Source organism: Oncorhynchus masou, unplaced genomic scaffold, assembly GCF_036934945.1.
Source record: "Oncorhynchus masou masou isolate Uvic2021 unplaced genomic scaffold, UVic_Omas_1.1 unplaced_scaffold_1234, whole genome shotgun sequence".
In the NCBI taxonomy this organism is placed as follows: Eukaryota; Metazoa; Chordata; class Actinopteri; order Salmoniformes; family Salmonidae; genus Oncorhynchus; species Oncorhynchus masou.
Window position 1 is genome coordinate 1 of NW_027002148.1, and position 27,530 is coordinate 27,530.

The 27,530-nt window shown below is 40.1% G+C and overlaps 1 protein-coding gene across 1 annotated transcript; it reads left to right on the forward strand.

Annotated features, from left to right (window-relative positions):
• Nucleotides 1-5,603: 5,603 nt before the first annotated feature.
• On the forward strand, nucleotides 5,604-25,943 carry LOC135530011 (zinc finger protein 501-like). Its single transcript, XM_064958400.1, has 5 exons — nucleotides 5,604-5,663; nucleotides 7,813-7,862; nucleotides 8,983-9,286; nucleotides 22,095-22,343; nucleotides 22,742-25,943. The coding sequence occupies exons 3-5, from the start codon at nucleotides 9,196-9,198 to the stop codon at nucleotides 23,734-23,736; spliced, it is 1,335 nt and encodes a 444-aa protein (XP_064814472.1). The 5' UTR covers nucleotides 5,604-5,663; nucleotides 7,813-7,862; nucleotides 8,983-9,195; the 3' UTR covers nucleotides 23,737-25,943.
• The last annotated feature ends 1,587 nt before the right edge of the window (nucleotides 25,944-27,530 follow it).

Consider the following 27,530-nt stretch of genomic DNA (forward strand, 5'->3'; position numbering starts at 1 on the left):
CTCATTACATTAAGCTTTAAAATAGTAGTGCAACCGTGAAATGGTCTCTCTGCTGCATCCACTCTGCCTGGACTGAAGTCTGTTGATGCAGACCGAGTGGCGCCGCCATTTTACCAGCTCGTGAATTTTACACAAAACTAATAAATTGTAAAACGAATTCAGACATCTCAAGTAAATATATTATTTGTGAAATGACATTAGGAAAACGATGTAGATCCACTCAGACAAACACCAAAGGCTCTAACTATGTAACTTGTAAAATTGTTAACATTATCACGTTCTTCACTTGGCTTGACATAAAAATAACACATCACACCTTTACCCAACGTGATAATACCTTAACGGATGTATTACCAAAAATGGTACGACATGTTCTTTCGATATTAGAATGTTTAAACGTGTTATTACATACCTGTAGTAATAAATAGAAAAGGACAAAAAAATATCTGATTGACTGCACCGTTCTGGCGCTTTCTTTACACTGAATAATGGTGCGCTTCTGTCCGGAACTTCCTGTTCCCCCACTAACATCGTCCGTGCATTCCGGGATCCTTGGGATGACCTAAACCCATCACATGAGAAGGGGTCGCTGCCTCCGGGACACATATATTTTGCATAGCGTTAATTGTGGCCTGTAGAATGTTGTCACATCCCAGTGGATCTGTGCCGATTCCGGCTGAGAGTCAGACTCGGCCGAGTCTGGGCCGCCTTAGGCAGTATTACCGAGTTACCGGGCCCAAATATATTACTTGGGTCTCAGACCGACTGGGGCTACTATCTGCCAGATGATTACACGGGCTGCTTTATGTAATTTACACTTCATTATTATTTTATTTGTCCATATTTTATCATAGTATTTTTTGATCACAGAAACAATTTAAATTAAATTATTTAAGAGTTCTTTTTAAGTTGTATTTTTAGTATTTTGATACTTTGTGCAAGGCAATTGATAAGCATTAAAAACTTTTCGGATGGACTGTCCCGATTGGCGCAGCGGTCTAAGACACTGGGTTACTACAGTGAAGTAGAGTGTCTTAGACACTGGGTTACTGCGTTACTCCAGCTGGTAGTTCGATGACTGTATTGTACCGAAAATCTCCACACTGCCAGATTTTTGGCACAACACCGGTCCCTGGAAGAGGGCCGCTTCTGGGCCGATTCCTCATTGCTAGCTGGGACTCCTCTTCAATTGCTGTGCGAAGTTCCTATATATTAGCGGGAACTGGAACAAGCTGTGGTACACGTCGATCCAGACCACCCCAAACAGGCTCAATGGGTGACATGTCTCGTGAGTATGCAGGCATGGAAAAATTGGGACATTTGCAGCTTCCAGGAATTGTGTACAGGTCCTTCAGCATTGTGGGAGATGATTGGCAGGACAATGGGCCTCGGGATCTTGTTATGGTATCTCTGTGCATTCAAATTACCATGATAAAATGCAATTGTGTTCGTTATCCGCCATACCCTAACGCTATGCTACCATGGAGTGCTTTGTTGACAACATTGACATCAGCAAACCGCTCCCCACACAACACCCATACAGGTGGTCTGCAATTGAGACGCTTTGGGCATACTGCCAAATTCTCTAAAACAACTTGGAGGAGGCTTGTGGTAAAGAAATTAACATTTAAATTATCTGGTAACAGCTCTGGTGCAAATTCCTGCAGTCAGGGTTAGGGTCCTACAGTCACTGGGTCCTGATTGTGACAGTGGAGCCCAGTTTGCACTGCAGGATCCAGAGATGACATCAGTGAAGCTGGAAGACTGCAGTCAAACACTGGAGCTGAATGTCAAAATTAAAGATGAAGAAGAGGAGAGAAGAGAACATTGGTAAAACCAGGTTCTATATGCTATTCATAAATTAAACCTACATAAAGAATGACCCCGTCTATTGCTAATGACATTACACATCCATGAAGAACTTCCGACTGCACTAATGTAGTTATGAAAGTTCAATCAGTAAGGCTGGTCTGAATGGATCGTCACTTCATTCATCTAGTAAACTCTATCCTGCAGCTCTGTGGACATAGATTAAGCCTAATCCTAGAATAAATTTCACTTTTAAACTGTAGTAACTAAATTCGTTTTTTTCAGATATGGTTTAAAATAGTCTGACTTGCCCTAGTCTAGATTTTCTGTCAGGATGATATCATCTAGATCCAAGCAGTGGGGAACCATGAGGGCCTTCAGAGAAGGCTAATGGCTTGATAAAAATGTATATACATTTTTTAAAATAAAATGTCATTTTAATTACGATCGTTTTAATTTATATTTCGACTTTACAATAATTGTAATAATTTTCTGATTTCATCTCTTCAGTTGTTGTTGGAAAGAGAAGGGTTATTAAGAGAAAAGCATATCCAATCAGGATATTCTTTGGTGGTCTCTGGGTAGAAAAATCTAGCTAGCTCAGCCAGCCATTGGCTAGAGTCATGGGTAACAGCAAAAATAGAGTGTGTCTGAAAGTGGGCCTGTTGACAGAAGTGGGAGGATCAACAGAAGTGAGTGTTTGGAAAGTGAATTAGCGAATTGAGAAGATTTGTTGCCACTCAAGACCGTTTTGTGTGGCTGATATGATTGTTGAACATTTTCTGTTTGACGACTGTAGCATTTTAGCTAAGCAAAACCCTGACCCTTTTCCTAACCTTAACCTCATCATCCTAACCTGCCACGTTAATTATCCTAACCATTTTCCTAACCTTAACTTCATTATCTTAACCGGCCACGTGAATTATCTTAACCTGCTACGTTAATTATCCCAACCTGCTCGGTTAGTTCCTCTTAACCTGCTATGTAAACATTAAGCTGACCAGCATGTACCTGGCTATGGCTGGTCTAACCAATAATGGAGTGCAGATGTTACACCCATCACTGTTGATCCACCCACTGATGTTACACTCATCACTGTTGATCCACCCACTGATGTTATGCTGTGTTAACCATACTTGATTGGCTAGGCCTTCAGAAATTGAACAGATGGCCTCTGCTATTCAAATGTATTAGAGCAGAATTTTAGAGTGACAGGACAAAATAATCAGTGGGGCAAGCAGTAGTTTTCCCACATTAACTCTAGTAACTTTAGTTAGCTTGTGTTGTGGTAGTAGTGTGACAATGGCAGCTGCAGCAGCTGTTATCAACTTCAAGGTGGATGTTGTTGCTAACTTGTTAGCATCACCCTTTTCAAGATTAACTTTTAAACTTTGTTTACAAATGATCATCTGGTGAGTGGCGTCGTGTTTTTGTTGTAGCTCCTTGCTGTTCGCTATCTCTTTGAAAAGAATGACTGTACAAAAGGCTAGGAATTATTTGAAGTTAATCATATCAGTAATGTTAGTAAATCTTATCAGAGCTGTAGCTCCGCCCACCGGTGAAGTGGTGCAGAGCATGCTGGGTGATCTCCAGCTCAGAGAAGATCAGCTGGAGAGAAGTGAAGTATATGCCCTGTAATTGTATACGGGTATGGTGCATATGGGTATATATTGGTATTACATTGTATTCAGGTTCATTGTGCTGTCGTAGCTCTGTACTGAAGATGATGGTGCTGTGCTTTGTAGAAAACGTGCGGCGGCACCCTTTGATCTCAAATGAGTGCAGTCACAGTCACGTTGTATTGAGCTGTATGGTCCTGTACAGCATTACGTCACCATAGTCATGTTCTAGCCATGCATGTTGTTTATAAGAGATGTGAATTGGAGATTGTATTCAGTTATTCACTAGTGTATTTCTTTATTTGCAGACACACACAGACTTTGAGGCAAGTTGCCAGACCACTAAGTTCCTCAGCCCATCCATACTACGTACCCGGTGCTGTTCTGTGCCTGTACATCTTCAGCGTTATTAAACCATTTCAACGGGAATCCTACCTGTCTGTCATCTGTGCCCTTACCAGCACCAGGAAGAGAAATACATAAAGTAGAACCTAACCTAAAGAACATACTGTCCACCAAGTCCTTACTTACACCATGAATGAATCATGCACAATGTGCTTATTTTATTATTTAATGTTTTTGTGTTTGAAATTGTTTGGTAAAATATGCATAAAAGGAGAGTAATTGCCCATATTTCTGCACCTTTTGATAGTTGTTCTTCCAGCTTTTTACAGGCAGTCATTTTCTTTTGATTAATGTATTTGCAATTTTGACTGTATAATATATTTTTTAATTAATGTTTTTATGTTTTAAAAAGACAACTACATTTTTGAAAAGCATTTACTGTTTTGCAAAAGTTGTGTCTTGCTGACTCTGTTTTGCTTGTTGGCGATTGAGAGAAACTGTGATACATAAAGACGGTTGCTCCCTGATTAAATAGTACACGAGTACACCCTGCTGGACAAAAAAGCTTACTGCACCTGGTATTCCCAGCGTACCATCCAAGCACTAGTTATTTCAGCTGGTATGGCCGCAAGCCAATGACTGTATTGCATATATGATAGGCGATATGATAGGCGACTCCGGGATGCTGGCCTTCTAGATAGAGTTGCAAAGAAAAAGCCATATCTCAGACTGGCCAATAAAAATGAAAGATGGGCAAAAGAACACAGACACTGGACAGAGGAACTCTGCTTAGATGGCCAGCATCCCGGAGTCGCCTCCTCACTGTTGATGTTGAGGCCCTCTAATGTACTTGTCCTCTTGCTCATTTGTGCACTGGGGCCTCACACTCCTCTTTCTATTCTGGTTAGAGCCAGTTTGCGCTGTTCTGTGACGGGAGTAGTACACAGCGTTGTACGAGATCTTCCGTTTCTTGGCAATTTCTCGCATGGAATAGCCTTCATTTCTCAGAACAAGAATAGACTGACGAGTTTCAGAAGATAGTCATTTGTTTCTGACCATTTGAGCCTGTAATTGAATCCACAAATGCTCATGCTCCAAATACTCAACTAGTCTAAAGAAGTCCAGTTTTATTGCTTCTTTAATCAGAACAACAGTTTTCAGCTGTGCTAACATAATTGAAAAATGATCAATTAGCCTTTTAAAATGATAAACTTGGATTAGCTAACACAATGTTCCATTGGAACACAGGAGTGATGGTTGCTGATAATGGGCCTCTGTTCGCCTATGTAGATATTCCATTAAAAATCAGACATTTCCAGCTACAATAGTCATTTCCAACATTAACAATGTCTACACTGTATTTCTATAATTTTTTTGTTATTTTAATGGACAAAACATGCGCTTCTCTTTTAAAAACAAGGACATTTCTAAGTGACCCCAAACTTTTTAACAGTAGTGTATATATATCAAAAGTCAGTAGTCATTAAATGTTATGTAATCTTATTGTGTTTCTTTAAAAAATAATAATACTTTAGTTTATTTAGAAAATATTTTCTCAACTCTATTTCTTGAACTGCATTGTTGGTTAAAGGTCTATAAGTATGCCTTTCACGGTAAGGTTGTATTCGGAGCATGTGACAAATACAATTTGATTTGATTTGAGTGATATACTGTATGCTTCATTGCGGTTGGCCATTTTGTATCATAAAGTGTAATGGGTTTATTTTATAGTCCAGTTGGGGGCGGTAATGCTACATATTCGATTCCAACCGCTGTTAAACTCCAAAGCAGAGGAAGAAGTAGTTCCGGGGAAGCGCGCTCCATTCTTCAGATAAAGGAAGCGCTAGAACTGTGCTGTGAAGACAATAACTATTGGGTCCATTATTACAGGTATGTAATAGCAACAACTTTTTAATGTAGAAAGACCACGTCATAACATGCTAGGTAACACATCCGTCAAGGTATTACCACGTTTGGTAAAGGTTGTGTGTGTTATTTATGTGTCAAACCGAGTGGGTGAAAAACGTGATAAACGTCACGTTGCTCGATTTTTCTTTTTGACTCTTTATTAAATTACATTTGAATGATACACGTACAATGTATTTGAGATGTTATTGGCTTTGTGTAAAAATATAAAAGTCCCACGTGCTGGTAAAATGGCGGTGCGCAATCTGTCTGCATTTAATGATATGTATTTTATATATATTTTATATCTATATATATTTTATATTTTATATCTATATATATATATATATTATCCAGTTTATTTTGTACTCAATTAGTTCCATCTTCTCCTCCCCTGAGAGTCCGTCTGGGGACCTCCGAGAAAAGGAAGTTAATGATCACCTTTTGCTTCTCAGCTCTTCTGGTTTTAGCAAGATTACTACCTTATTTTCTAAGGCATTTGGACACCTCAAATTTAAAGAGCTCCCAGTTCTTGCAATAAGATTTTTCTTCACAAGCCCTTTCCCAAAAGTGTGAGAGCAGATCTTTAAACCTCAAATTTGACTATATCATTATTTAATAATGAGCTATTTAGCTTCCAGTAGGATGCTCTACCCAGGTTAGTATCAGGGGTAAATATTTTGATATCAATGTAAATGGCCCTATGGTCTGTGAGGGGAGGAGTACAAATATTTGTAGTAACACACTCACTATCAATACATTTGGATATAAGCCAAAAATCTATTCTGGATTGTCTGGAACCTGTTTTGTTACTCCATGTGAATGATCTGTGGTCGGAAACCTCTCTCTCCATATATCAGTAAGATCAAACTTTTCCATAAAAAGTATTAAACCCAAATTCTGATTGGTTGGCCTACCTGGGGGCCATCTATCAGTTGAATTATCTATAGTAATGTTAAAGTTCCCTCCTATCAATAATAACGAATTGGGAAATTTAGATAACCAATGAAGGATATGCTTCTCTATAGATTCAAGCAACTCATCATTCTCATGTTTGGTGTTATACCCGTAGAAGTTTACAGTAATGAGCGTAATAATGTCATTGTAACTGATCATTCTCATGTTTGGTGTTGTATCCGGAGAAGTTTCCAGTAATGAGCGTAATGACATTGTAACTGATCACAAGACAAATAAAGTGACCAAAGGGGTCACAGTGTAGAATATTACCACCAAAGGTATTTTTCATTTTAGTGACACCAGTGGAGCGTTCAGATCCATGGGAAAGCCAAATATCGTTACCCCACTGTGACCTCCAGAAGTTGCCATCAGCCGAAATTGAGTGAGACTCTTCAAAAAAAGCAAAAATCGGTTCGAAATTGTTTAGCTAATAAAAATAAGGCCTTATTATTCACATTGTTTCGTAACCCCCTAACATTAAGAGAAACTATAGACAAAGACAAAACAACAATGGTATAAACTGTAGTAGGATGAGTCAAAGATGTAGGAGCAGTGAACGTAAACAATAAGGAACCGAGATCTGCACCATTTTAAGTCAATTTAAAGTGAAAATAGCTTATTCCATAACCTTTGAGCTAGACATTATCCGGTTTTGAAATTCCACTCAACTGAAAATTATGTTCAAGACCAAACCAAGGGTTCTTGTAGTAAGAGAGACGAAAAACCCACTTTAGTGTAATTCAGGAACTATTCTGAGAAATAAAATGCAAAATAATAATTTAAATAAAAGGTTACCTACTATTTTAATTGCATATGAAAACTGATCATAAAATAATTTAATAAAAAATGCTTTACACGTTCCTAAGACATTTTTGGGGAAATAAGTATTAATAATTAAATAGAACAATAACCAGTACAGTCAGAGCAGACCTGTATGCTCTTTAAAACAGTATCTTAGTTACTGTATACATAAAACATAAATTCAGCTTTCAATCTTCTTTGTAAGTTTGTAAACAAAATAGGTATTCTGGTGATACACGAACAAACTAATAAATTGAAGTACCTGAGTATTCCTAAAAAAAATATAGTCACCTGATGCTTGTTAGGTAAACAACATAAGGAAAATGAGAATATCATGGCTGAAACCATCAACCTGTTCCTTCTGGTGAGAATTTAGGGAGGAATATGGATTTCTGAACCGTTGATGAAGCATCGCCCTCTGACGAAGTAAGCAGCCTTCCCCTCACTTCGTGCTTTCTTGATCGTTGGCCACAACTTGTTCCTTCTTTCTATGTCCTCCGGGCTGAGATGCTCGGTGAAACGCAGACCATGGCTCTGAAGGAAGGCGTTCTTCCTAGCAGCTTTCCAGACAGCATCACTGTAGAATCTGGCAGTGAATAGGATGGGGTAGCAGCGCAGGTGTACTAAAGCAGTTAGCATCTCTGAATGGGGTAGCAGTGCAGGTGTACTAAAGCAGTTAGTGTCTCTGAATAGGGTAGCAGTGCAGGTGTACTAAAGCAGTTAGTGTCTCTGAATGGGGTAGCAGTGCAGGTGTACTAAAGCAGTTAGTGTCTCTGAATGGGGTAGCAGTGCAGGTGTACTAAAGCAGTTAGCGTCTCTGAATGGGGTAGCAGTGCAGGTGTACTAAAGCAGTTAGTGTCTCTGAATGGGGTAGCAGTGCAGGTGTACTAAAGCAGTTAGCGTCTCTGAATGGGGTAGCAGTGCAGGTGTACTAAAGCAGTTAGCGTCTCTGAATGGGGTAGCAGTGCAGATGTACTAAAGCAGTTAGCGTCTCTGAATGGGGTAGCAGTGCAGGTGTACTAAAGCAGTTAGCGTCTCTGAATGGGGTAGCAGTGCAGGTGTACTAAAGCAGTTAGCGTCTCTGAATAGGGTAGCAGTGCAGGTGCATGAGTGAGAGACTGAATGGGGTAGCAGTGCAGGCATAACTGTTTTGAAGCTGAATGTAATGATCATCAGTTTCTACATGTGTACTAATATTGAGACACATTCAGTTGTTTCAATCTTTATCTATAATTGTTACTATGGTGGAACGGGAAATACAATTGGTAGTGGTGTAAAGTAACTAAGTAAAAACACTGAAGTACTGCTTAAAGGAGACGTTCTCTTTTTTTATAAATGGCATGTTATGGTTACGTGCACTTGTGTTGTGTTGTGTAATTTAAAGTATGTACTTTGTCTAATGAGAATGTTTTGTTTGTTGTCAATGCTTAGCTACCTGATCTATTGTAATTACATAATTGACTTTAAAAAATATTTTTAGAGAATATGAATGTGACAGAACTGCCAAGACAATAACTTTTGTGTCCTTTTCTCTTTATTACTACAGGCCGACTCCGATTTAAGTCTGAGACCGGTAACATCAACATTTACATTTACATTTACATTTAAGTCATTTAGCAGACGCTCTTATCCAGAGCGACTTACATCAACAGTGAGGACAAACCCAGCCTGCCTCTCTCCTTCCACACTGAGTCCAAACCTACAGTCACTGGGTTCTGATTGTGACAGTGGAGCCCAGTTTGCTCTGCAGGATCCAGAGATGGCATCAGTGAAGCTGGAAGACTGCAGTCAAACACTGGAGCTGAATGTCAACATTAAAGATGAAGAAGAGGAGAAATCGGTTTCTCTTAGTAAGCACAGGTTTTTTCTAATTAAGTTTGTGTTCATTCCAACTTCCCGCTGTGCATGAAAAGTTGCAGTAGAACTGTTTCAATTGAAAGATTACTTTTATTTCATGCTACTGAGACTTGCATGGTTTGACACCAGTATTGCCAGCATTTGTTTTAAACACTGGGCTATCTGGAGTGATCAGAGTGTAGACTGAAGAAGTGAAGTAGACAAACTGGCAGTGTTTTAGGGTTCTATGAAATGAGTAGTTGATGAGTAGTGTAGTTACTAACCCTTGTGATAGTGAGTGGAGGATGATATGAAATGAGTCTGTAGTTTCTAATCCTTGTGATAGTGAGTGGAGGATGATATGAATTGAGTCTGTAGTTTCTAACCCTTGTGATAGTGAGTGGAGGATGATATGAAATGAGTCTGTGTAGTTACTAACCCTTGTGATAGTGAGTGGAGGATGGTATGAACTGAGTCTGTGTAGTTACTAACCCTTGTGATAGTGAGTGGAGGATGATATGAAATGAGTCTGTGTAGTTACTAACCCTTGTGATAGTGAGTGGAGGATGGTATGAACTGAGTCTGTGTAGTTACTAACCCTTGTGATAGTGAGTGGAGGATGATATGAAATGAGTCTGTGTAGTTACTAACCCTTGTGATAGTGAGTGGAGGATGATATGAAATTAGTGTGTGTAGTTTCTAACCCTTGTGATAGTGAGTGGAGGATGATATGAATTGAGTCTGTAGTTACTAACCCTTGTGATAGTGAGTGGAGGATGATATGAAATGAGTCTGTAGTTTATAATCCTTGTGATAGTGAGTGGAGGATGATATGAAATGAGTCTGTAGTTAATAACCCTTGTGATAGTGAGTGGAGGATGGTATGAACTGAGTCTGTGTAGTTACTAACCCTTGTGATAGTGAGTGGAGGATGATATGAAATTAGTGTGTGTAGTTTCTAACCCTTGTGATAGTGAGTGGAGGATGATATGAATTGAGTCTGTAGTTACTAACCCTTGTGATAGTGAGTGGAGGATGATATGAAATGAGTCTGTGTAGTTACTAACCCTTGTGATAGTGAGTGGAGGATGATATGAAATGAGTCTGTAGTTACTAACCCTTGTGATAGTGAGTGGAGGATGATATGAAATGAATGTGTAGTTACTAACCCTTGTGATAGTGAGTGGAGGATGATATGAAATGAGTCTGTGTAGTTACTAACCCTTGTGATAGTGAGTGGAGGATGATATGATATGGCTGTGTAGTTACTAACCCTTGTGATAGTGAGTGGAGGATGATATGAAATGAATGTGTAGTTACTAACCCTTGTGATAGTGAGTGGAGGATGATATGAAATGAGTCTGTGTAGTTACTAACCCTTGTGATAGTGAGTGGAGGATGATATGAAATGAGTCTGTGTAGTTACTAACCCTTGTGATAGTGAGTGGAGGATGATATGAAATGAGTCTCTGTAGTTACTAACCCTTGTGATAGTGAGTGGAGGATGATATGAAATGAGTCTGTGTAGTTACTAACCCTTGTGATAGTGAGTGGAGGATGATATGAAATGAGTCCGTGTAGTTTCTAACCCTTGTGATAGTGAGAGGAGGATGATATGAAATGAGTCTGTAGTTTCTAACCCTTGTGATAGTGAGAGGAGGATGATATGAAATGAGTCTGTGTAGTTACTAACCCTTGTGATAGTGAGTGGAGGATGATATGAAATGAGTCTGTGTAGTTACTAACCCTTGTGATAGTGAGTGGAGGATGATATGAAATGAGTCTGTGTAGTTTACTAACCCTTGTGATAGTGAGTGGAGGATGATATGAAATGAGTCTGTGTAGTTTCTAACCCTTGTGATAGTGAGTGGAGGATGATATGAAATGAGTCTGTGTAGTTAATAACCCTTGTGATAGTGAGAGGAGGATGATATGAAATGAATGTGTAGTTACTAACCCTTGTGATAGTGAGTGGAGGATGATATGAAATGAGTCTGTGTAGTTTCTAACCCTTGTGATAGTGAGAGGAGGATGATATGAAATGAGTCTGTGTAGTTTCTAACCCTGATAGTGATAGTGAGGAGGATGATATGAAATGAGTCTGTGTAGTTAATAACCCTTGTGATAGTGAGTGGAGGATGATATGAAATGAGTCTGTGTAGTTACTAACCCTTGTGATAGTGAGAGGAGGATGATATGAAATGAGTCTGTAGTTACTAACCCTTGTGATAGTGAGTGGAGGATGATATGACTCATAATTTTCATGACTTTTTCCCCCCTTTTTAGCTTTCAATAGTTTTATCCCCCCTTTGTTTTCCACAGCCTACTTATGTGAATACATACAGTACCAGCCTACTCATATGTATGCATATAGTGCATTCGGAAAGTATTCAGACCCCTTGACTTTTTCCACATTTTGTTACGTTACAGCCTTATTCTAAAATTGATTAAATGACAAAAAGTTTTGTCATTTAATCTGCACAGACTACCCCATAATGACAAAGCAAACACAGGTTTTTAGAAATGTTTGCACATTTATTAAAAATTACAAACATAAATACCTTAGGCAATTACTTTAACAATACCTGTCCTTGTCAATTCTTTAAACCAGTCCGTTACTTTAACAATACATGTCCTTGTCAATTCTTTAAACCAGTCCATTACTTTAACAACACCTGTCGTTGTTTCTTTAAACCAGGCCATTACTTTAACAATACCTTTTCTTGCCCATTATTTAAACCCCTAGTCAGTTTTACCAGGTGTGAAATTGTCATTACACCAAATGGGTGTAAAACTGGATAATACAGGGGATTCGCCCAGATATTGCTGTACTTTGTGGCATATAGTTGGTGTTTTTAACAAAGGGATTAATAGTATTCTTCTTTAGTTTCTTAAAGGGAGCAGAGTTGTTTTTATTTTATTTAACCTTTATTTAACTAGGCAAGTCAGAGCAAATTCTTATTTTCAATGATGGCCTAGTAATAGTGGGTTAACTGGTCTAGTAATAGTGGGTTAACTGCCTTGTTCAGGGGCAGAACGACATGTTTTACCTTCTCAGCTCGGGGATTCAATCTAGCAACCTTTTGGTTACTGACCCAACGCTCTAACCATCCAAAGTTAAGCCTTTTGTGAATATCATTTCCATGTGCAGCCAGGGTAGGTATTGTTTCCTGGAGAACCAAAACATTGCAGCCCTAATTTGTGCAGTCCAGTAATACCACTGTAGGTTTGGATGTTGCAACCCCCCTCTGTCATAGGCCAGATAAAGAAGAGGAAGTCTAAGCCTTGGTTTTCTGTTGCTCCGGGTATCTTTCAGGTCTAAAGTTGGTGTAGCCAGAGGAATTGATTGAAATAGATGAAGGAATTTGGGCAGAATATTAATGTTAATGATATTTATTCTACCAATAGTAGATACAAGCAGTAATGTTCATCTGTTGATGGATTATGTTATACTCGGCACCGTTGGTTCATAATATGTTGAGTTCAAGGAGCTAATTTCTGGTGTGATTTTAATACCTAGATACGTGAAACCATGTTCTGTATTCACAAATAGATGCTGTACAACTGGATTCAGTATCTTGCTTGTTGAGGAAAAGGATGGAAGATTTGGTTTTATTTTTTAACTTTATTAAGTTATTAATTACATTTACAAATCCAAGATGGTAGCCAATCAGTCTGTCTGTTTGTATGTGATCTTTGAAATCAGAGTTTTAAGAGTTATGTTTTAATGATCCTGTTTACAGAAGCAAATACTTTTGATGTGAAGGTGGATGCTGTATATAACACATTATTTATTTTTAGATCTCAGTCTCTATTTTACGAAATATACTTGTACAAAGATTTCGGATTGAGAGGTCTTTATTCTTTTCCGACACCTTTCTGGAGTTGGAACTTGCCGAGTCAGGAGGGTCTGTCTGCGTGCAAGGCCTGTTACTACGCCAGCGCTGGTGACCACTGAAGGTTAGGAGGGTCTGTCGCTGGTGACCACTGGTGACCACTGAAGGTTAGGAGCGTCTGTCTGCGTGCAAGGTCTGTCTGCGTGCAAGGCCTGCTACGCCAGCGCTGGTCACACTGAAGGTTAGGAGGGTCGTCTGTCTGCGTGCAAGGGTCTGTCTGCGTGGCCACACTGAAGGTTAGGAGCTGTCTGCAAGGTGCAAGGCTACTACCAGCGCTGGTCACACTGAAGGTTAGCTGGTCACACGTCTGTCTGCGTGAGGCCTTGCCAGCGCTGGTCACACTGAAGGTTAGGAGCGGAGAAGCGGATCAGATTGGAAAACCTGATGCACCTTGGGCCGTGGGAACATCTACGTTCTGCACAACAGTCTACTGGTTGTTGCACACCTGTGCTGAAATACCTCTAAAATCCGGCATTATGTAGCTGTTACTGTGCCTGCTCTTTACTCAATGCCATTCTGGATTAAATAGGCTGGATGATCAATGGGTCAGTGAATTATCTTCACCTTATGCCCTACAATTTGCAAACACTCCGACGAGACCATCATGTCAATACCACCAGGAACTTGGTCTCTCTCTGCATTTGTACCACTCAAACGCAACTGGACCTACACTTGATGGCATACTTCCAAAATGTCAAACTATTGATTTACTTTTTTTCCTGTGTCAAAAGACTGTTTGTTTTATTGACAATGGTGCTGGCTCAGCCAAGTCCTCACGCATTGGGCAACTGAGATATATTGTTATGCTTTTATTGTTTCTCTGGTAATGTGCGACCAAACCCTGGGTCGGTAGATACCATGCAATCTCTACCGACTCCCTAGGATTTTAAAAACAGAGACGGTTTTGTCCTCTTGCATGTTAATGTTATTTCCAAAAATAGACATGATTAGAATACAGGCCAAAACAACAAATGCTGACATAATGGTTTGATCAGAAACTTGGCTAAAGAAATCTGTGTCAAATAACTGGATTTCTATTGATGGGTACATGGTTTTTAGAGCTGATCGGATGAGTAAAGGAGGAGGGGATTGAATTTATGTTAAATCTGAGTTTAACACCTCTGGAATTCTCTCGATTACCAAGCCAAACATTTTGAATTGCTTGCGGTTAAAGTGAAAGTATACAAGGACTCTCACATCACTGTAGTCAGCTGCTACAGACCGGCCTCGGCTGCTACAGACCGGCCTCGGCTGCTACAGACCGCCCTCGGCTGCTACAGACCGTCCTCGGCTGCTACAGACCGCCCTCGGCTGCTACAGACCGCCCTCGGCTGCTACAGACCGCCCTCGGCTGCTACAGTCCGCCCTCGGCTGCTACAGACCGGCCTCGGCTTCGGGAGACGTGCTAAACTCTCTTTCTGATGTTCTGCTCAAGTTAAATGACTCTGAATTCATTCTTCTGGGAGATTTCAACTGTGACATGCGTACATCTGTATCAGACTGTTTTAAAGAACTGTGTGACTCCCTGGATCTCGCTCATTTAATTAATGTTCCCAACCAGATGGAATCCCAGAGCACCTAACAAATCAACTCTATTGGACATTATTCTAACGAATACCTCTCACAAACACACATCAACTGGGATATTCTGTAATGATGTCAGTGATCACTGTGCAATTGCTTGTGTTAGAAATACAAAAATGACCAAAGCCAAACCCCGTTATATTTAGAAAATACATTTTAGACAGTTTGATGAGCAAGCGTTCTTACATGATCTGTACCATAATATATAATAATAATATTGACAGAGTAAGTCTGATTCCCGATGTTGACACTGTCTGGGACTATTTTTATATGAAATGTGTGTCCATTTGTGATAAGCCTGCCCCTGTGAAGAAATGTAGAATCAGTGGAAGGGACACACCCTGGTTTTCAGATAACTTGGCACAATTAATTAGAAAGAGAAATATATCTTGGGCTCAAACTAGACATACAAATGCTCCTGTTGACTGGACCTCCTCAGAGCGCTAAGAAACAATTGCACAGGTTTGATCAGGAAGTCCAAATCAGATAACTATTTAAATGTAGTCACCGAGAACCTAAACACCCCTACCAAGTTCTGGAAGCGAATCAAATCAGTGTCAGGTTCTAATGTATCCTCTGACCTTCCTGACCATTTAATGATGGATTCTAATGAAGTGAAAGATGAAGCCCATATTGTAGGGGTTTTAACAAGCACTTCATATATGCTAGTTCAGTTGTTGATAATGGTGGGGCCCAGGCCTCTAATGTCAGCTCTGTTACAGTCAACTATGATATAGGCCCTCATGGGAACCATTTTAACTTTGAGCCTGTTTCTTATACTGATGTCTATAAAGCACTAAAGGCCATAGACACTAAAAAGTCTGCAGGTCCAGAGAACCTGGACTCCGACCTCCTTAAAGATAGCAGCCGGTATTATTACTGAACCTGTGGCTCACATTTTCAATTGGAGTCTCTTGACCAATTCCATACCCAGCATTTGAAAATCAGCTTTGCATTGTGAAAGTATTCAGACCTAAGGCCACTAATTCTTGAGTCGGAGTTCAGAAGGGAAATTGGTCTAACTTTCACATTTTGTTGGGTATTTATCCAGCTTCAGAATGAGAGGAAAACACTCCTTAGAGAGGGGGAGCAACCTTGCTTGACTGCATTTTTTCAGACCCCCACATTTTGTTACATTACAGCCGTATTATGAAATAGATGAAATGTTTTTTTCCCTTGTCAATCTACACACAATACCCCATAATGACATCACAATACCCCATAATGACATCACAATACCCCATAATGACATCACAATACCCCATAATGACAAAGCAAACACAGGTTTTTAGAAATTTGACAAAACAAAACAAAAACATTTACATAAGTATTCAGACCCTTTACTCAGTACTTTGTTGAAGCACCTTTTGGCAGTGATTACAGCCTCGAGTCCTCTTGTGTATGACGCTACAAGCTTGGCACACCCGTATTTGGGGAGTTTCTCCCATTTATTCTCTGCAGATCCTCTCAAGCTCTGTCAGGTTAGATGGGGAGTGTTGCCGCACAGCTATTTTCTGGTCTCCAGAGATGTTCAAGTCTGGGCTCTGGCTGAGCCACTCAAGGACATTCAGAGACTTGTCCTGAAGCCACTCCTACGTCGTCTTGGTTGTGTGCTTAGGGTCGTTGTCCTGTTGGAAGGTGAACCTTCGCCCCAGTCAGAGTTCCTGAGCACTCTGGAGCAGGTTTTCATCAAGGATCTCTCTGTATTTTGCTCCTTTCATCTTTCCACTCTATCCTGATTAGTCCCCCAGTCACCTCCCTGACCAAGGCCCTTCTCCCCCGATCTCTGTTTGGCCAGCTCTAGAAAGATTATTGGTGGTTCCAAACTTCTTCCATTTTAAGAATGATTGAGGCCTTTCGATCATATCCTTGGACTAAAATGATTGACACTCACATGCAAGCCTAACATCATGTGCAAAGGGCCTCTGGGTAACGTAGCACATTATTCAATGGTATCGCTGTTTCTCCACAGGCTGTTCATTTCTGATCTTTGATACTTTCTTTGTTTATTAAGGTATCATGTTATATATACTACGTTAACACTATATATGTATGGACCATTTTGTTACTTAGTATTGTTAGGTTCTAATTCTCAGAGTAAAAACTCAACGGACTCTAAAAAAGCTCAAACCAAGTTTATTCTTCTCAGCGGATCAATATAGCTGCATTTGAGAAAGACATTGCTCACACAAGCACTGATATTTAACCCTTTCTCCTAGGCTGAGTCTCCTCCTACACATCTGAACAAACAGTTTTCTGCCTAGCAGTTAAGATACAAAGTGATACAGCCATAAACGTGTCTTTCTCCCTTAATGTATTCTTATCGGCAGACTCAATAGCCTTGGTTTCTCTAATGACTGCCTCGCCTGGTTCACCAACTACTTCTCAGATATAGTTCAGTGTGTCAAATCGGAGGGCCTGTTGTCCGGACTTCTGGCAGTCTCTATGGGGGTACCACAGGGTTCAATTCTCGGGCCGACTCTTTTCTCTGTATATATCAATGATGTCGCTCTTGCTGCGGGAGATTTCCTGATCCACCTCTACGCAGACGACACCATTCTGTATACTTCTGGCCCTTCCTTGGACACTGTGCTAACTAACCTCCAAACGAGCTTCAATGCCATATAACCTTCCTTCCGTGGCCTCCAACTGCTCTTAAACACTAGTAAAACCAAATTCATGCTCTCCAACCGTTCGCTGCCCTTTTAGCCACACTTCTGACCTAGAATATGTGGACAACTATAAATACCTAGGTGTCTGGCTAGACCGTAAACTCTCCTTCCAGACTCATATTAAACATCACCAATCTAAAATCAAATCTGGAGTCGGCTTTCTATTTCACAACAAAGCCTCCTTCACTCACGCCTCCAAACTTACCCTAGTAAAACTGACTATCCTACCGATCCTCGACTTTGACGATGTCATCTACAAAATAGCTTCCAATACTCTACTCAGCAAACTGGATGCAGTCTATCACAGTGCCATCCGTTTTGTTACCAAATCACCTTAATCCACCCACCACTGCAACCTGTATGCTCTAGTCGGCTGGCCCTCGCTACATATTCGTCGCCAGACCCACTGGCTCCAGGTCATCTATAAGTCTATGCTAGGTAAAGCTCCGCCTTATCTCAACTCACTGGTCACGATAACAACACCCACCCGTAGCACACGTTCCAGCAGGTATATCTCACTGATCATCCCCAAAGACATCACCTCCTTTGGCCGCCTTTCCTTACAGTTACATTTACATTTACATTTAGGTCATTTGGCAGACGCTCTTATCCAGAGCGACTTACAAATTGGTGAATTCACCTTATGACATCCAGTGGAACAGCCACTTTACAATAGTGCATCTAAATCATTTAAGGGGGGGGGGGGGTGAGAAGGATTACTTTATCCTATCCTAGGTATTCTTAAAGAGGTGGGGTTTCACAGTTCTCTGCTGCCAGTGACTTGAACGAATTGCAAAAATCACTGAAGTTGGAGACTTATATTTCCCTCACCAACTTTAAACATCTGCTATCTGAGCAGCTAACCGATCGCTGCAGCTGTACATAGTCCATCTGTAAATAGCCCACCCAATCTACCTACCTCATCCCCATACTGTTTTTATTTTATTTACTTTTCTGCTCTTTTGCACACCAGTATCTCTACATTTATCACTCCAGTGTTAATCTGCTAAATTGTAATTATTCACTAATATGGCCTATTTATTGCCAACCTCCTCATGCCTTTTGCACACACTGTATATAGACTTTCTTTTTTTCTACTGTGTCATTGACTTATTGTGTAATTGGCTTGTATGTTTATTTCATGTGTAACTCTGTGTTGTTGTCTGTGTCACACTGCTTTGCTTTATCTTGAACAGGTCGCAGTTGTAAATGAGAACTTGTTCTCAACTAGCCTATACCTGGTGGGAAAAAAAGTGACCTGACCTTTAACCCCCTTCATCACTAATCCATGGCTCTCTCTCCTTATCAATACCTGACACGTGATTGCTTTCCCTGCACTCAGCACATTCCAAGCTTAATTGCACACACTATATACCTTCCCCTACAGATAACCATTTACTTCTGGTGTAAGCTCTCAATATTTCAATAGGATATCTTATAATTAACCCTATCCCAAGGTCAGGAGTTAATACCCAGAATCCATCAGTAGCTACAAGCCAAATACCCTGTGTTGTGGTATCAGGCTAGGAATATGTTATTGAAAGTATGTGAATGTATCATTTTGCAACTGTGATGGGGGTCATATTCTCGAATTCCCAGAGTGCCCTGTTAGGGTGAAAGTGATTGAGGTGTCAAGGATCAGGGCTGACAGCAAATCTCTTATGTGGAGGTGGAATAGATGTGGAGGTGGTGACGAGAGTTATCGGGGCAAAAGACCACAGTTCTGATGCAGATATGGAGGTGGATGCACCGCAACTAGTTGTAAATGTTGTATGTCAATCAAGTGATCTGGATACACTTACTGTGAAGGTGGATGTTTTTAGTATTTATCGCCACAGTTATTAATTGTACTGCACAAGAAGTCCAAGAATCTGGACCTCATATCTGCAGCTGAGACATTTTTGGGCCTCCAAGACCGCAAGGACTACTGTTGCCAGAGAACGTAATATTAATTTCTCTACCATAAGCCGCCTTCAATGTTGTTTTAGAAAATGTGGCAGTATGCCCAACCAGCCTCACGACTGCAGACCACCAGTATGGAGTTGTGTGGGCATGCAGTTTGCTGATATCAATGTTGTGAACAGTGTGCCCTGTGTTGATATCGGGGTTATGGTATGGGCAGGCATAAGCTACAGACAACAAACACAATTGAATTTAACAATGGCAATTTGAATGCACAGAGAAACCATGATAAGATCCTGAGGCCCATTGTCCTGCCATTCATCCTCCGCCATCACCTCATGTTTCATCATGACAATGCGCAGCCCCATGTCGCAAGACTCTGTACACAATTGAAAATGTCCCAGTTCTTCCATGGCCTGCATACTCACCAGACATGTCACCCTTTGAACATGTTTGGGATGGTCTGGAACGACGTGTACGACAGCTTGTCCAAATGTAATTACTCTGATTCCTTTAATTGGGATGTTTACTTTGCTAACAGTGGAAATAATTTTTCATGCCACAAGAGGTGGCTACCTGATTCTGGCAAATGGGTTCCAGAACGAAATACAAAAAAAGTGACAGGTGCTGGAGGATCCAACTGAAATTAAGCACTTCCCTTCTCATATAACAGGGTAGGGCCATTCCAAGTATCCCAGTCAAAACTGTTCCGGCTCTTTATTACAATGGTGGAACAAATCACACCAAACGGAGTCAATATCCGGAGACAAGAAACACCTCTTCATACCTAGGATAGGTCCTTCTCACCCCCCTCCCCCTTAATGATTTAGATGCACATTTAAAGTGGCTGTTCCACTGGATGTGAAGAAGGTGAATTCACTATTTTACAAGTCTCTGGATAAGAGCGTGCTAAAGACTTAAATGTAAATGTAAATTATCCAAACCAAGATGACAACACTGCTCAATGGGAAAGATAAGTCAAGTGGGCAGAGAACACTAAAATGAGATCCACATCTAGCATATCTGCATATGAATGAACGCCTATTATTATTAAACTACTTTTTCGTTCCTTCTCAACGTCTTTAAAAAAAATAATAATCATAACTTTTGCAAAGGGTGAAGTCTACAAAATTTGGTCCACTCTGTTCACAACTGATTTTAGTTTGGGGAACAGAAAACTGTACTAAGATCAGATGTTTCATCGATTAGAACATTTGCAGAATGTCGACCAAAATCCATCTCGTTCCATCTTCTCCCACTGCCGGCCAGTGGGCTTCCTCTCACTACCATATTTGATAGTGAGTGGAAACACTAAGCAGATGCTTCCCATTTATACATCCGGTGAAATATCTGTCTCATTGTTCTATCTGTGGCTGCACTGTGGTCGTGGGGGAACAGGAAGTTCGGGGCAGGTACACACCATTCTTCATAATAAATATAAATATTTATCTCCAGAACTGTCATGTTAAGTAGATAACCCTTGTGTCCATTTATATGTATTACTACAGGTATGTAGTAGCAGGTTTAAACTTCCTAATATCAAAACATGTCATACCATGCTAGGTAACAAGGTATTATCACATTTGTTAAAGGTTTCATGTGTTATTTTTGTGTCAAACCAAGTGAAGAACATGATAACTATTTTACAAGCTACATAGCTAGAGACCTATATATATATTCTACCTGTGGCTGCAGTGTGGTAGTGGGGGAACAGGAAGTTCTGGGTACACAACATTCTTCAGAATAAAGAAAGAACCAGAACTGTGATGTCAAGAAGATAAACTTTTGTGTCCGTTTCTATTTATTACTACAGGTATGTAATAGCACGTTTAAACGTTCTAATATCAAAAGAACATGTCATACCATGCTAGGTAACAAACCTATTTAGGTATTATCACGTTTGGTAAAGGTTTGATGTGTTGTGTCAAAGTGAGTGAAGAACGTGATAAACTATTTTACAAGTCACATAGCTAACGTTAGATACTTTGGGTTTGTCTGAATGGATGTACATCATTTCCTCAAGAATCTATTTATTTGAGATATCTGAGTTTGTTTAGCATGTTATTGGTTTTGTGTCAAATTCACAAGCTGGTAAAATGGTGGCACCCACTCTGCTTCAACAGAATTCAGTGCTGGTCCAGAGAGGCAATTTCACGGTCACACTACAGTTCTGAAGCAGAATGTAATGATTATCAGTTTTCTACATGTGTACTAATATTCAGACACATTCAGTTGTTTCTATATTTATCTATAAATGTTACTATGATGTGAATGGAAATACTATTGGTTTTTGATTCGACTAATACAGCGAAGACAAGGTTATTCAGGAAAATAGTACATAGTGCTGCCTAAAACATACTGCAACCTTGTACTAAATGATTTTTAGTCATTTATGCGAATTCGGGAAATATAGGTTAAGTGCACTTACGTTGTGTAGACTAATTAAAACAGGTACTTTGTCTAATTGTAATGAATTCATGTTTTGTTCTAAATGCTTATCTACCTGATCTATTGAAATGAGATCAGTGCTTAACTTGGAAAGTATATTAACAGTATTGTGGAGCTCCTGCACCTAAAAATGATTACCAGCACCTATTTCAGTCCAAGTCAAGCACTGAAATAGATCATTTAACAAGAAGAGAAATATAATATATTTTATTGAGAATAAAGTGCCAGAACTGTCACAACAATATTATAATAATAATAATAATAATAATAACTATAAATAAATAATAACTTTCTGTGTCTGTTTCTCAATGTTCTTACAGGACAACTGGAATTAAGTCTGAGGCCGGTAACATCAACAGTGAGGACAAACCCAGCCCTCCTCTCTCCTTCCACACTGAGTCCAAACCTACAGTCACTGGGTCCTGATTGTGACAGTGGAGCCCAGTTTGCTCTGCAGGATCCAGAGATGGCATCAGTGAAGCTGGAAGACTGCAGTCAAACACTGGAGCTGAATGTCAACATTAAAGATGAAGAAGAGGAGGAGAAGATTGGGAAATCTGTTTCTCATGGTAAGAGCAGGTTCTATCTAACTAAGTTTGTTGTTCATTCCAACTTCCCACTGTGTATGAAAAGTTGCAGTAGAACTGTTTCATGATGAACTGTTTCAATGAGAAGGTAGATGTTATTTCATGCTACTGAGACTTGCATGGTTTGACACCAGTATTGCCAGCATTAGTTTTATTAACTGGGCTATCTGGAGTGATCAGAGAGTAGACTAAAGAAGTGAAGTAGACAAGGTGATCTTTCTCCCCAGTCTGTGGTACTGAGTATTCTGGAACAGGTTTTCATCAAGGATCTCTGTACTTTGTTCTGTTCATCAAACCATTGAATGAGTATGTGTTCTAAAACTTTTGACCTGTAGTGTATATCACACAACTGACTGGTTCTTCTGATGTTGTTCACACAGGACACCATGTTGAGACATTCTCGACATCCAGAGAACAACAGCAGGAAGCTCACAGAGCTAAGAGGTCTCACCACTGTCCACATTGTGAGGAGAATTTTTCAATTCCATCCAAGCTAAAATTACATGTAAAAATACACACAGGAGAGAATCTGTATTCCTGTACTGACTGTGGGAAGAGAGTCACAACATCAAGGGCTCTGACAGTTCATCAGAGAGTGCACAGAGGAGAGAAGCCTTATTCCTGCTCTGACTGTGGGGCGAGTTTCTCTCAACTGGGCACCTTAAAAAGACATGAACGTATACACACAGGAGAGAAGCCTTACTCCTGCTCTGACTGTGGGGCGAGTTTCTCTCAACTGGGCGACTTAAAAACACATGAACGTATACATACAGGAGAGAAGCCTTACTCCTGCTCTGACTGTGAAAAATGCTTCAAAAGATCAACTGCTCTAAAAGTTCACCAAAGAAATCACACAGGAGAAAAGCCTTACTCCTGCTCTGACTGTGGAAAGAGTTTCTCTCAAATGGGCGACTTAAAAACACATGAACGTATACATACAGGAGAGAAGCCTTACTCCTGCTCTGACTGTGAAAAATGCTTCAAAACATCAACTGAGCAAAAAGTTCACCAGAGAACACACACAGGAGAGAAGCCTTACTCCTGCTCTGACTGTGGAAAGAGCTTCTCTCAACTGGGGGACTTAAAAACACATGAACGTATACATACAGGAGTGAAGCCTTACTCCTGCTCTGACTGCGGAAAGAGCTTCTCTCAACTGGGCCACTTAAAAACACATGAACGTATACATACAGGAGTGAAGCCTTATTCCTGCTCTGACTGTGGAAAGAGTTTCTCTCAACTGGACAACTTAAAAAGACATGAACGTATACATACAGGAGAGAAGCCTTACTCCTGCTCTGACTGTGGAAAGAGTTTCTCTAAACTGGACAACTTAAAAAGACATGAACGTATACACACAGGAGAGAAGCCTTAATCCTGCTCTGATTGTGGGGCGAGTTTCTCCCGATTGGGCAATGTAAAGACACACCACCGGATACACACTTGACTGAAGCCTTATCACTGCACTGACTGTGAGAAGAGATTCTACAGATTGGGCCATTTAAAAAGACACCAATGTATACATAAAGGAGAGAAGCCTCATCAGCTCTCTCAGACCAGCTAAGATTAGACACTCCACTTCATTCTCATGTCATTAAATAATTGGCAACGTTGAATTGGATCAAATGAAGTGTAGAACGCTCTATTGTAAAAAACAAAAACAAACAAAAAACATTAAGAACACCTGCTCTTTCCATGACAGACTGACCAGGTGAACCCAGGTGGGCTAAGGAATGAAAACACTGGACACTGAAAATTGTAAAACTGTTGCCTGGTCTGATGAATCCCTGTTCCTGCTGTTTCATGCTGATGGGAGGACTGGGGTATGGAGGAAACCACGAGGACATACATCCAGTGGTGGAAAAAGTACCTAACTGTCAGACTGAGTGAAAGTAATGAAACCTTAATAGAAAATTACTCACGTGAAAGTGAGTTACTCAGTAAAATACTACTTGAGTAAAAGTCTAAAAGTATTTGGTTGTAAATATACTTAAGAATCAAAAGTAAAAGTGTGAATAATTTCAAAATCCTTAAATTAAGCAAACCAGACTGTACAACTGTGTTGTTTTTTATATTACGGATAGCCAGGGGCAGACTCCAACATTCAGACATAATTTACAAACGAAGCATTTGTGTTTAGTGAGTCTGCCAGATCAGAGGCAGTGGGGATGACCAGGGATGTTGTCTTGATAAGTGTGTGAATTGGACCATTTTCTGTCCTGCTTATCATTAAAAAAAATGTAACAAGCACATTTGGGTGTCAGGGAGTAAAACGTGCATTATTTTCTTTAGGAATGTAGTGAAATAAGTTGTCAAATATAAGTAGTCCAGTACAGATACTACTAAAGTAGTTATTTAAATAATTTTTACTTAAATACTTTACACTGCCTGCATCCATGACTTGTGTCAGCATTGCAGGCTGGTGGTGTGATGGTTGGGGTGTGTTTTCAGGCCACACATTGGGGGGGACTTGATAAAAGTTGAGCAATGTTTGAATACCACAGGATATCTAAACATCATTGCCAATCAGGTGCCTCCCTTCATGGCAGCAGTGTATCCATCTGCAAATAGATTTCTTCAGCAGTATTATGCCACATGGCTTGACAGGGAATGGTTCCAAGAACAGCTCACTGAATTCACTGTAATTGTGCATCTGTGGGAGGAGATGGAATGAGCTATTCAGAGTAGATCCACTCCCAGCCAACTTGACACAATTGTGTGAAGCATTGGAGTCAACATGGACCAGCTTCCCTGTGAACCGCACACAACACCTTGGACAGTCCATGTCCTGACGATTGGAGACTGTTCTGAGGACAAAGGGGGGTGCAACTCTATTAGGAAGGTGTTCCTGATGTTTTGTACTCAGTGTATATCAGATGAAGATGGTGTGATGATCAGTTTTCAGCATTAGTTTGGGTAGATTATTTTATATTGCTAAACAACTTTTGTTTAATGATAAATGTAGAGCTTGTATGTATATTATGTATTTTTAGTGTTTCCTGTTTGACCCCAGGAAGAGAAGCCGCTGGGGATCCTAATAAAATACTAAATGTATCAGATATTGATGACATGTTGATCAGTTTTCACCATTAGTAATGTAATGAATGTCTCATTCAATGTGTTTCTATGGGATATATATAGTAGTAAAGGCCAAATTCTGTATTTTATCAAATCATTTTTAATCATGTTTATACCTAATGTCCTGAAATACAAAATGAATGATCTAAACAATCCATGGTGCGACCTTCTTAAAACCATCCCATATGTCAGCATAGTATTGTAATGCATTATTAGTCTTTTCATGGTGCCAACGTCCAGGGACAGCATTACCACCACAATCCAATAATGACCCAGTTACTATTGGGGGAATGGAACCAGAGAGGAAGCTTGTGTTTCCTTTCTCACACCACTACAGTATTCAATTCAACAGACCTTTTCCATGACCCATTGTTAGAGCTCAATCTATACCAAAGACTATATAGAGGGTCACTGTTAATGGAGTGGTAGGCTTTATGACTGTTAATGGAGTGGTAGGCTTTATGACTGTTAATGGAGTGGTAGGCTTTATGACTGTTAATGGAGTGGTAGCTTTATGACTGTTAATGGAGTGGTAGACTTTATGACTGTTAATGGAGTGGTAGGCTTTATGACTGTTAATGGAGTGGTAGGCTTTATGACTGTTAATGGAGTGGTAGGCTTTATGACTGTTAATGGAGTGGTAGGCTTTATGACTGTTAATGGAGTGGTAGGCTTTATGACTGTTAATGGAGTGGTAGGCTTTATGACTGTTAATGGAGTGGTAGGCTTTGACTGTTAATGGAGTGGTAGGCTTTATGACTGTTAATGGAGTGGTAGGCTTTATGACTGTTAATGGAGTGGTAGGCTTTATGACTGTTAATGGAGTGGTAGGCTTTATGACTGTTAATGGAGTGGTAGGCTTTATGACTGTTAATGGAGTGGTAGGCTTTATGACTGTTAATGGAGTGGTAGGCTTTATGACTGTTAATGGAGTGGTAGGCTTTATGACTGTTAATGGAGTGGTAGGCTTTATGACTGTTAATGGAGTGGTAGGCTTTATGACTGTTAATGGAGTGGTAGGCTTTATGACTGTTAATGGAGTGGTAGGCTTTATGACTGTTAATGGAGTGGTAGGCTTTATGACTGTTAATGGAGTGGTAGGCTTTATGACTGTTAATGGAGTGGTAGGCTTTATGACTGTTAATGGAGCTTTATGACTGTTAATGAGTGGTAGGCTTTATGACTGTTAATGGAGTGGTAGGCTTTATGACTGTTAATGGAGTGGTAGGCTTTATGACTGTTAATGGAGTGGTAGGCTTTATGACTGTTAATGGAGTGGTAGGCTTTATGACTGTTAATGGAGTGGTAGGCTTTATGACTGTTAATGGAGTGGTAGGCTTTATGACTGTTAATGGAGTGGTAGGTTAATGGAGTGGTTTATGACTGTTAATGGAGTGGTAGGCTTTATGACTGTTAATGGAGTGGTAGGCTTTATGACTGTTAATGGAGTGGTAGGCTTTATGACTGTTAATGGAGTGGTAGGCTTTATGACTGTTAATGGAGTGGTAGGCTTTATGACTGTTAATGGAGTGGTAGGCTTTATGACTGTTAATGGAGTGGTAGGCTTTATGACTGTTAATGGAGTGGTAGGCTTTATGACTGTTAATGGAGTGGTAGGCTTTATGACTGTTAATGGAGTGGTAGGCTTTATGACTGTTAATGGAGTGGTAGGCTTTATGACTGTTAATGGAGTGGTAGGCTTTATGACTGTTAATGGAGTGGTAGGCTTTATGACTGTTAATGGAGTGACTTTATGACTGTTAATGGAGTGGTAGGCTTTATGACTGTTAATGGAGTGGTAGGCTTTATGACTGTTAATGGAGTGGTAGGCTTTATGACTGTTAATGTTAATGACTGTTAATGGAGTGGTAGGCTTTATGACTGTTAATGGAGTGGTAGGCTTTATGACTGTTAATGGAGTGGTAGGCTTTATGACTGTTAATGGAGTGGTAGGCTTTATGACTGTTAATGGAGTGGTAGGCTTTATGACTGTTAATGGAGTGGTAGGCTTTATGACTGTTAATGGAGTGGTGCTTTATGACTGTTAATGGAGTGGTAGGCTTTATGACTGTTAATGGAGTGGTAGGCTTT